Source organism: Myotis brandtii, unplaced genomic scaffold (assembly GCF_000412655.1).
Source record: "Myotis brandtii unplaced genomic scaffold, ASM41265v1 scaffold138, whole genome shotgun sequence".
Lineage (NCBI taxonomy): Eukaryota > Metazoa > Chordata > Mammalia > Chiroptera > Vespertilionidae > Myotis > Myotis brandtii.
This window is the reverse complement of record NW_005354915.1, coordinates 790,798-801,304: the sequence shown is the minus strand read 5'-3', so window position 1 is coordinate 801,304 and position 10,507 is coordinate 790,798. Positions and strand designations below refer to the sequence as shown.

General features: G+C 48.1%; 1 protein-coding gene across 1 annotated transcript in view; it reads left to right on the top strand.

The window, feature by feature from the left end:
* The window catches only part of ARFGAP3 (ADP-ribosylation factor GTPase activating protein 3), a 50,424-nt gene that overhangs the window by 14,725 nt on the left and 25,192 nt on the right, over positions 1-10,507 (top strand). The window contains exons 5-9 of the mRNA XM_014535123.1: positions 224-307; positions 2,802-2,886; positions 5,946-6,005; positions 7,399-7,445; positions 7,976-8,115. Coding sequence (XP_014390609.1) covers positions 224-307; positions 2,802-2,886; positions 5,946-6,005; positions 7,399-7,445; positions 7,976-8,115 — 416 coding nt within the window. The remainder of the gene's footprint in view (positions 1-223; positions 308-2,801; positions 2,887-5,945; positions 6,006-7,398; positions 7,446-7,975; positions 8,116-10,507) is intronic.

Genomic DNA, 10,507 nt, shown 5'->3' with positions numbered 1-10,507 from the left:
CCGATCCGCCCGATTGGGACTGGGCAAGATGGCCCCAGTCAGCCAGATCACCAGCCAGGCCGAGGGACCCCACCCGTGCACGAATTTGTGCACTGGGCCTCTAGTTTTATAATAATGGAAATACCAATCTTGGGCAAACAGGTCTCTAGGAAGGGAGTGAAGAGTATTAAGCAGAACCCGCAAAGCCAGGGGAAGTGCTAATGAGTGCCTCATGTTGTTCCAGCTGTGGCTCGATGGCTGCGTGACGCCGCCTTTGTCCCCTGCGCCGAAGGAGGACGACTTCTTTGCCTCTCACACTTTTCCTGAGGTAAGTGTGGTGCTTACAGAATTTTGCCGTGGGCTCATTGACATTTAGGACGGGTGTGTATTTAGAACATTTCAGTTAGGGGACAGGCCAAGCTGCGGTGGCAAACCACCCTGAAATACAGTCGCTTAACCAAGAGAGAAATTAATTTCTCACCAGAGGAGCTGTCCAGGGTGACAGAGGGATGCATTTTGTTATTCTCATGTGTGGCTTTCACCTCAGGGTTCATGGCCTTTCCCAGCAATGGGAAGAGGACAGACGCCCAGGAAACCAGTGCCCCGTCCTCTTACAGACACAGCCTGGAGGTAGTGCCATCACTCTGCCCAGATCCTATTGGCTGGTGTAGTCGCATGTCTTTTACCAGCTGCCAGCGAAGCTGAGTGTGATGGCTGGTGTTCCGCCACAGTTCAGTTCAGAGCTCCAGGGCTGACAAAGAATGAAGACAGTTGTTTTTCTTTAAATATATGTGTTTATTGATGTCAGAGAGGAAGGGAGAGAGAGAGAGAAACATCAATGACGAGAGTCACTGATCGGCTGCCTCCTGCATGCCTCCTATTGGGGATAGAGCCTGCAACCTGGGCATGTGCCCTTGACCGGAATCGAACCCGGGACCTTTCAGTCCGCAGGCCAACACTCTATCCACTGAGCCAAACCAGCCAGGGCTCAATTCATTCTTTATTTAATTTTCAAATAAAAAATGTGCAAAGTTTTATAAATTGCTAGACTTTGATTTTTTTGCTATTATAATTTGCATATACATGTTATCATTGATGCAATCAATAGTTGCCAGAAATAACTATAAAAAAAGAACAGAAAACAATTTAAAAAAGGATGTGTTCTATTGTGAGCTTTGCTGTTATTTAATTTAGAACTAGATACAGAATATCCATAATTAGTAGCTGAGAAATGTTTGGAATGGAAATGATGGGCTAAAAAGCAGAGAAATGACTAGTTTGGTGTGGGTTAGAGTTGGAGACGTTAGTATGAATTCATGTTTATTTTACTCTCTACATGCATACGCGTGCGTACACAATGGAGAACTGATTCTAGACGTGTTTACTAGGGGGTTCGTAGACACATACATGGATTGCCTGGCTCCGTCCTCGGAGAGGGACGGGACAGTGAGGCTTCAGTGCAGCAAGCACACCCAGCACCCGGGTCTTGGTTTCTAAATATCCTTCTCCACTGAAAGGAGCCAGGGCCGCCTTGGGAACGCAGAGTGGAGGACCGGGGCTGCTGGGGCAGCTGAGCCGGGAGCACCCTGTAGGGATGGAGAGTAAGGAGGTGCTGGGGGAGGGCGCCCGAAATGAGGGGCAGGGTCTGAAGGCCTCGGGAACCACCTGAAAGAGCTCCCGGTGGTCAAAGCTGGGACAATTTGAACAAAATAGATAATTCATATACCAAATTATAATCCAAAGAATAAAGTCAGTATCCATGTCCTGTTCTCCTCTTTTTGGATAATTACACTGATATAAATGGATGATTGAATAAATAAATGGGACAAGGGACAATCTTCCTTATAGGAAAATTCCAAATCATGTATAATAGATACTCCCCCTCAGGAGGTAGAGCTTTATCCTCCTCCCCTTGAATGCGGGCCAGACTCAGTGACCAGCTCCCCAAGACTAGACGATGGAAAGGGAAACACAGGTTTACCGAGAAAAGACTGGCAGGCACCGCCTGACCAAGTGCTCAGGGTTGGCATCACCGGTTCAGTCATGTTGACGTGAGGTGGTGACAAGGGCACCGCACCTCCATGACTTTCTTCCCCAACTCCAGTCTAATCATGAGAAACATCAGATAAACCCAAATGGAGACACATCTCACAATAGGTGACCAGTACCCTTCAAAGGTTCAAGGTCATGAGAACAAGGAGAGACTGAGGAACTCTGACAGAGCAGGGAGACGAAGGAGAAGAGACACATGCAGGGTGGGGTCCTGGACGGATCCTGGGGCAGAAAGAAGCACTGGAGGAAAACTGGTAAATCCAAGTCCAGTCTGGAGTTTAGCTAGGGATGTGCCATTAACTCTTAGTTTTGACAGATGCACCATGGGTATTTTAACATTAAAGGAAGCTGGGTGAAAAGTAAAAACTCTACTGTCTTAGCAACTTCTCTGCAAACCTGAAATTATTGCATAGTTTAGATTTTTTAAAAAGGAGGAAAGTGGCTCAGTGGTTGAGCATTTCCCAGTCAGGGCACATGCTCGTGCTCAGTCCCCAGTGGGGAGCGTGCAGGAGGCAGCCAGTCAATGATTCCCTCTCATCATTGATGTTTCTCTCTCTTTCTCTCCCTCTGCCCTCCTCTCTGAAATCAATAAAAATATTTTTTAAAAGGAAAAATACGGAATTTGAGCATTGAAACAGAGACTTAATATTACACACGTTTAATTATTATCCTTCCTTCCCACTCATCCAGGTACGAAGAGGTAACTATGTAAGTGACTAGGTTTCCCCTGCTTTGCTTTGTTTTTTATGACTTTTCTCACTTTGCTTCAGGTGAGTGGCACAGGATGGGCCTCCGCACACCCAGAACCGTCTTTAACACCCAGGAACGTGGAAGTCCCCCCAGCAAATAATGAAGGTTGTTTTTAAAAATTTATTTATTGATTTTTTAGAGAGAGAAAAACATTCATCTGTTGTTCTACTTATTTATGTATTCATTGGTTGATTCTTTTTTTTAAATATGTTTTTTCATTGATTTCAGAGAGAGGAAGAGAGAGAGAGAGAAACATCAATGTGGGACAAATGTCTAACATTTTGGAAAAAAATAATAAAGCAGAATTCCTTTTTTACTCTTTATACCAATCTAAATTCAAATGGATCAAAGATTTAAAAATAAAAATGAAAATATGAGGCCCGGCCGGCATGGCTCAGTGGTTGAGTGTCGACCTATGAGCCAGGAGGTCAGGGTTCAATTTCCAGTCAGGCACATGCCCAGATTGCAGGTTCCATCCGCAATGTGGGGTGTGCAGGAGGCAGCCAATCCATGATTCTCTATCATCATTGATTGTACCTCTCTCTCCCTCTCCCTTCCTCTCTGAAATCAGTAAAAAAATATATATTTAAAAAATAAAAATATGAGGGCGCTAGAAGGAACAGGGGTGAGGCTTTCCTGCCACCCTGGAGTGGGAAGCCCTGGGCACGTCCAGGCCTCGTGAAAGGAAGAGATTAGTGAGTCGACTGCTGGGGTCTGAAGAAGTGCTTCAGAGACATGATAAAAACTTGCAAGTCCTATATAGACCAAAAGCGTGTTCCTTCATATGCAAAGAACTCTGACACGACTGGTGTATGATTTGATTTGCAGCCTGTGATTATGTGTGTGTGTGTGTGTGTGTGTGTGTGTGTGTGTGTGTGCGCGCGCGCGTGCGTGCACACAGGACCCTGAATGCCTGCAAAGAAGACATGACATCCCCGAGTGGCATTTAGCTTTCTGGTTTCTTCGCCTTGCACTGCACTGCCGCCGCGCTGGCCTGCGTGCCTGTCCTGTGTTTGCGTTCTGTTTGGGACTCTGACCCTGGTCATCAGGCGGCCACCTCCTTATTGGAGCCTCAGCTCCAAGTCCTCTCCTCGGAGAAGGCCCCCTTTCCCCCCAGCACTCCAGCCACAACCACGGCTACGTGTGCTGTCTCCTCATGCACAGCACGCCGCAGTTCCGGGAACGAACGTGTCCCTTAGCTTCCGTGTCCATTGTGTGTCCTCCCACTGGCTGTGAACTCCTCCGGGGAGAAATTCTTTTTGAAGAGAAGAAATCTCCCTGAGCCAGGGATTGCTTTGTCATTGTCCATAAGAGAGAAGAGAAAAGAATTCCGACACTCGCCTGACTCACAGAGAAAAGGTGGGGTTGTACCTTCTGAAACTCGGATGGTCATGTGAACATTGCTGCCGTTACAACTCACCCCACAGAAGGCCTTCTGAGATTGAAGGGTCCCCGCCAGGGAGACCCACGTACCGCTCAAGTCCTGGGGTCTCAGTTCCTTTCACTGACGGGTAACCCAGGTAACTAAAAGCAGAACGAGATTTTATCCTTGTACGTATTTTCATTTACGTTGTTCGCCGAGGAGTTTCTCCTAAAAGGTTTTCTTGTCTAGAATTCCCGCTCCTAGTGCATCTGCAGCAGCTCTTTCCTGCCTCTTCTCCGCCCAGAACTTTTCTTAAGCAGCTGGTGGTGAGGGAGACTGGCTGTCACAGGCCTGACCCGGAACTGCATGTGTCAGCACCAGCGACCAGGTGCAGTCTTGAGTAAATTTAAGGACTGCGCAGTGAAAAGGAGAGAACAAGAGAATTTAACAACTAGAACAGGAGGCCTGGAATGCTCCGCTGCTGCGCTCTTACCGCTGCTCTCCGCCGCCCAGAGCAGCTCCGGCCGCCGTGGGTGACCCATGCACGGCCGTCAGCTCTTTTCCTACAAAGTAGCATTGTTCTTACTCATCCTGCTTTGCCTGTTTAAAAGCCTTACCTAGAGTTTACCTTTAAATATTTATAAAGATAAAACAGTTGCAATTCAGTGGTGGTTAGTATATTCACAAGGTTGTGCCACCATCGCCACTCATTCCAGAACATTCCCATCGCCTCCAGAAGAAACCCGTACCATTGACAGCCCCTCCCCCTTCTCTCCTGCCCCTCCCTCAGCCCCTGGCAACCACCAGGCTGCTCTCTGCCTCTAAGGATTTGTCTATTCTGGATATTTCATACAAGTAGACTCAGATGATATGTTGTCTTTTGTGACTGGATTCTTGTGCTTAGGACAGTATCTTAAAGGAGCATCCATGTTGTAGTATTTCTATGTGCTAATATTCCTTTTTTTTATGGCCAAATAACATTCTATTGCGTGGATATACTACATTTTATTTACTCATTTTTAAAGTAATAAAATTAAAATAACAAAAAGTTTTTAAGTAAAGACTTAGAGTTCCTAATCAGGATCATTTTTTAGGTCATTTAGAAAATGGCATATTTCTTGGCAACTGAAAATTTAGGTTTCTATCATTGATATGATTGGTGTTAGAATTTCCAAATATTAACATATGTTGGATGTATAGTCCACATATGTACTAGGTATCTTGAACAGTTTACTTTAAAACACCAGGTCATAAGGTAGAATTCTGAATGACATTAATTAGGGAGACCACTACCATCTTATTCTATAAAGCAACTTGACAGAAAACACACTTCTATTTTAATGCACTTTTTAAATCAAAATTATTTTTACTTTTTTAATCCTCACCCGGGAATATTTTTTGCAATGCTTTTCAGAGAGAGTAGAAGGGAGGAAAGAAGGGAGGGAGGGAGGGAGGGATGGAGAGAGAGAGAGAGAGAGAGAGAGAGAGAGAGAGATAGAAAGAGAGAAAGAAACATCGATGTGAGAGACACATCAACTGGGTGCCTCCTGCACTCGCCCTGACTGAGGGACATGCCCTTGACCGGGAATCAAACCTGAGACCCTTTGTTTCGTAGGCTCCAACCATTGAGCAACACCAGCCAGGGCTTAATAAAAATTCTTATAATGGAATATGGAGCTAAAAAGAAAGCAGATCATTGACAAAATTGATGTAGTACTCAGTAAGTTAGATATATTACATATTCAAAAGCAAGTTTGGTGAGTATATTTTCTGCATTAATATCAATATTTTTAACTTGCAGGTGGACCAGAGCAAGGACCAAGTGTGGAAGGTCTTAACCTACCAACCAAGGCAGCTCTAGGTAATGTTCTGATTTAGAGAATGAGATTCATTAAGAAAGAAATGAATCCTGTCTTTGCCTTCTGCTAGAAAGTATGGAGTCTATGGCACCGTGACTATTAGCCCATAGTTTCTTAACAAGATTTTATTAAGCCAACATGCCGTTCTGTGTTAGCCGGCTCCAGGCTGACCGGCAGCCGCAGCTGTGGGCCTGGCCTAGGTGGCTGGTGGGGCTCTTGCCTGGCGAGTGTGCTGGGCTGGTTGCTGTTCCGGCATCGGCAGAGGTCAGAGCGGCCGCACCCCTCCTTTTACTCGGGGGCTCTCAGCATCGCCTCCTCTTTCTGAGTTTACAGTAGGTGAACTTAACCTTTACTTGTTCAGTAGCAGGCAAGTAGAATCTGAGTTGGTGCATATCACACTGCATTAACCGGAAAGCAGCTGCTTTAGTGAAAAATAACTAAACCATTAGAAACGTTCCCGATCGTGTCATCGTGTATTAATAGGCTTGTAGGAGGTTGGGAGCACAAACCTAAAAGAAGTGGAGGGAAGAAAGCGTGTGTGGATCTCTTTTTCCACTTGAAATGGAATGATGCTGTTCTCGCATGAGGCTGAACACTTTAATCTGTTGTTGCTTGTGGTTTTATGCTGTCTTTTCCCGTTAAAGCGCATTCTCAGCTTTGTAAGAAAAAAATTAAAATTGTATTCCTTCCTGGGTCTCTGACACATGGTTCTAAAAACAGAATATATAACCTATGATTAAAGTTTTTCCAAAAAATAATTCTTAGGAACTTTTCTGAACAAGCATTATATCTTTTTGTGCAGTTTAGAAAGTGCTGCTGCTGAAGTAACAGGGAGCTTTGCATCCCTTACTGAGTAACATGATGAAATCTGTCTGTAAGTGGAGGTGGGAAGGCATAGGCGACCTGCTTGAGCTGTGTACACGGTGCTGCCAGCTTCATATTGGGAGAGAATTTTGCCAGTTTCTGAAGAGGAGAGCTGCTGGGAGAGCGTGTCTGGTGCCCCTGAGGCGAGCTCCTGAGCAAGTCCTGGGCGGCCAGCGCTGCCTTTCTTCAGTGTGGTGCCCAGGAAACACGTTTCTGGGTTTGGACGCCACGTGCAAATACGGAGGACTCCACTCCGATGCACTCAAACAGGGTGGGTGAAAGTAGGTTTACAGTCGTGAGTGCGCGAATAATAAGTATTATTTGTTAATTGTTGTATTTTCTTTATGAACAGCTGTGAACCTACTTTGGCCCACCCTGTGCTTGTCTTCTGGGTGACAGACTAACGTGGGAAATGTTAGCGTCTCCTGAATAATACTGTGCGGCACCGCCGAGTGTTTTAAAGGACACAGTGAGAATAGAAAAAGTGCGTGTTTCTGTTGGTCTGACTTGCTACTTTGTATTTTTTGACAGAGGTGTCCTCGATCATGAAAAAGAAACCAAGTCAAGCTAAACGAGGCGTGAGTATGACGTGTGAGGTATCGGGTGGTTCGGTTCTGAAATAGCCCCCGCCCTCCAGAAAGCCACCCTGCCACTGCTTTTATTGACTTTGAGCCATATTCTGTGTAACAAGTACGGCCTGGAAAAACTCCATGTTCTGCTCAGTGAGGTGACTGGTGCCGAGTGAAGATTCGCTAGAATGGGTGTTTAACACTCCTTCTGTCGGTGACGAAATTCTTACAGACACGCCAGCAGGGGCTCCTGGGCGTTCCTGTCCTGGTTGCATTGTGTAGCATTTCGTGGGCCTGGAGGGTCACCTGCTGAGCTTGCAGACCCCGCACCAGCTGGCTGCGGTCCTGCTCATGTCGCTCAGCCTGCGTGAGCGTCAGCTCCTGCCTGTAACCTGGGCAGAAGAGTGCCCACTTCCTGGAGTTGTGAGGACCAAGAGGACGACGGTGGCCAGTGCTGTCACGGTGCCCCCATAAGTGTCAGCTGTTGGCACAAACCTTGTCAGCAGGTGGGTAGAATGTCATCTGTGTGTGTCTTCCAGCTTGGGGCCAAAAAAGGAAGTTTGGGGGCCCAGAAACTGACGAGCACGTGCTTCAATGAAATGGAGAAGCAAGCCCAAGCCGTAGACAAACTGAAGGAGCAGGAAGACCTGGCCAGGATGGCGCCGAAGGAAGAATCGATGTGAGTTGAAGTCGGATACAGTGATAGGGCGCTAGTGGCTGGGACTGTGCGTTAACGCCCAGGTCACTCTGCTGATGCCGTCTGTCTTCGTGTGTGAGGAGCGTAATGCAAAACTGAGTTTCATGAAAACGAGTGTCGCAATGAAGTGTAGCCTGGAAGGGAGGAAGGCCGTGGCGAGGGAGAGCAGTGAGGGCGGGAAGGGAGAGACCACGCGTGTCGGGTGGTGCTCACCCAGGGGAGATGCTCAGCACCTTTTGTCACGAGGGAAACGCACAGGGAGGCACTTCACTCACCAGGAGGCTGCGTCGAGAAGACAGTAGCAGGTGCTGGCGAGAATGTAGAGAAATGAGGTCCCTTACACGTTGCTGGTGGTCATGTAAAAAGTTAAGCATGTAGTTATAGTCTGACCAGCAGTTCCACTCCTACGAGAAGGTAAAAAATAGGTCCCCACAAGAAACTTGTACATGCGTGTCAGAGCAGCATGACTCCCGGGCGCCGAAAGGGAGAAACAGCCCAGACGTCCATCAGCTGAGGACCGGATGGACACAATGGTGTCCACACCCGGGCAGATTCACCCTAAAAAGGAGGGAAGCACTGGCACTGCTGCTCGGCTTGGCTAAACCTGCAGCGTTTGTGCTGAGAAGCCCGTCGCAAAGACCACACCTGTGTGCTGCACGGATAGGAAATGTCCAGGCAAACGCACAGAGATGGGAGCAGAGCAGCCCCGTGCTTGCCAGGTGTGGCAGGGCGGGGAGGGGCTGATTGCTCAGGGGTGTGGGTTGGTTTTGCAAGTGACGGACATGTTCTGGAATTAGGTGGTGGTGATGGTGGCACACTGCGGATTGTGTACTTTGAAGGGGTGCATGTTATGGTGTGTGAGTTGTAGCTCCGCAGTGAGAGAGTATTTATCCAGTGAAGCTCCACTGAACGTGGTGGCTGAGTTCTGAACATACGATGGGAGGCGGTGGGTATGTGGTCTCAGGGGCCTGAGCTGGATCGATCTGAGTCACACTCGGCACAGATGGGAGGGGAGGAAGGAGTCTGAGGAAATGAAAGGAATTGAGATGCGTGTGCGGTGGGGACCGGCTGGACGGGAGGGGTGGGATGATGGGTGGAGCTTGGTGAGGTCGGGGTAGATTGATGTCTGCGAGGAGGGCCACGCTGCAGGCGGCATTTGGCGCAGGGAGTCTGGCGGTGAGGTCCGCATTAGGCAGAATGGGGAGGAAACTGAAACCAGGAGGCCAGTCAGGAGACCGTGTGAAGTAAACACTGAAGGCTCTTGTTTCCTTTGTGCTGGAAACAGAAGAGAAACATGGGCATCGGGGAAGTGACGTGGGTGACTGGCAGGTCACGAGGGGAGTGCTACGCAGAAGGAAGGCAGCTTCGTCCTGCTTCTCGGTTATTTTCACATGTATTTTACCAGGTGTAGCTTGAGGGATTACAGACAGCATGATGAAGACAATAATAATTATTTTATGAGGTTATTTTGAGGATCAACTTGGTTACTGCTCATTAAAGTACATTAAACCGTGCCTGGGACATAGTAAATGCTCATCGTTCTGATTTCTTACTGTTCATCCTAACCGTTTGCTAACTGGAACTTGTATGGTGAACCCAGATAACTTGAAATTGTCATTTAACTCATAGAACACAGGGGGCAGCACTAAACTGTATTACGGTTAAATGTGGTTTGAAAAGATTCATGTAAAATGTAGTTGCCCAGCTTCACTGTAATCTCTCTGAATGAGCTGCTTTCAGACCCTGGGGAGGGGGCTTCTCTTGGCATTTGGGAGTGGGCTCTGCCCAGGGCTCCAGGGGGCTCTCCCCGAGCGTGGGCCGCCCCTGCCAGGAGGGCCCAGCCCGGGTGGACAGCACGCTCCTTCCTGCAGGCCAGGACGCTGCAGCTGGTCAGTCCTATGGGAGCAGCACCAGCCTCTGCCTGTGTCTTTTACCAGGACCGTGTCACAGACCATAAAAGCGAAGATGCGGGGGTGGGATGTTTATGAATTTGATTTGGGAACCCGTCGTTTTGACAGCTTCCCTGGCCTGTTCAGAACAGCCGCACCACTGTGCCTGCCTCACCGTCCGCCCTGCCCATCGCTGCTCGGTTTCAGACGGGCCTGTGCCAGCTGTGTTATCCCTAAGACATGCGGCTGCTGTTCTTCTGCAGTTAATGAAGTCGTTCACTTTATTAAAGTAAATAAAGTTCAGTTCAGTAAACTGCCAGGAACACAGTTGTTTCTTGTACCCCAGGCTGTGCGACTAAACTGTCCATGCAGCACCTCATCCTCGCCTGCTGGCCGTCTCTCGGCCCGCCCTGAGGCATCTGTGCACAGTCAGCAGGAAGAGAAGTGGCAGAGGGCCCCCTGTCTCCCCCCCCCCCCCCCCCCGG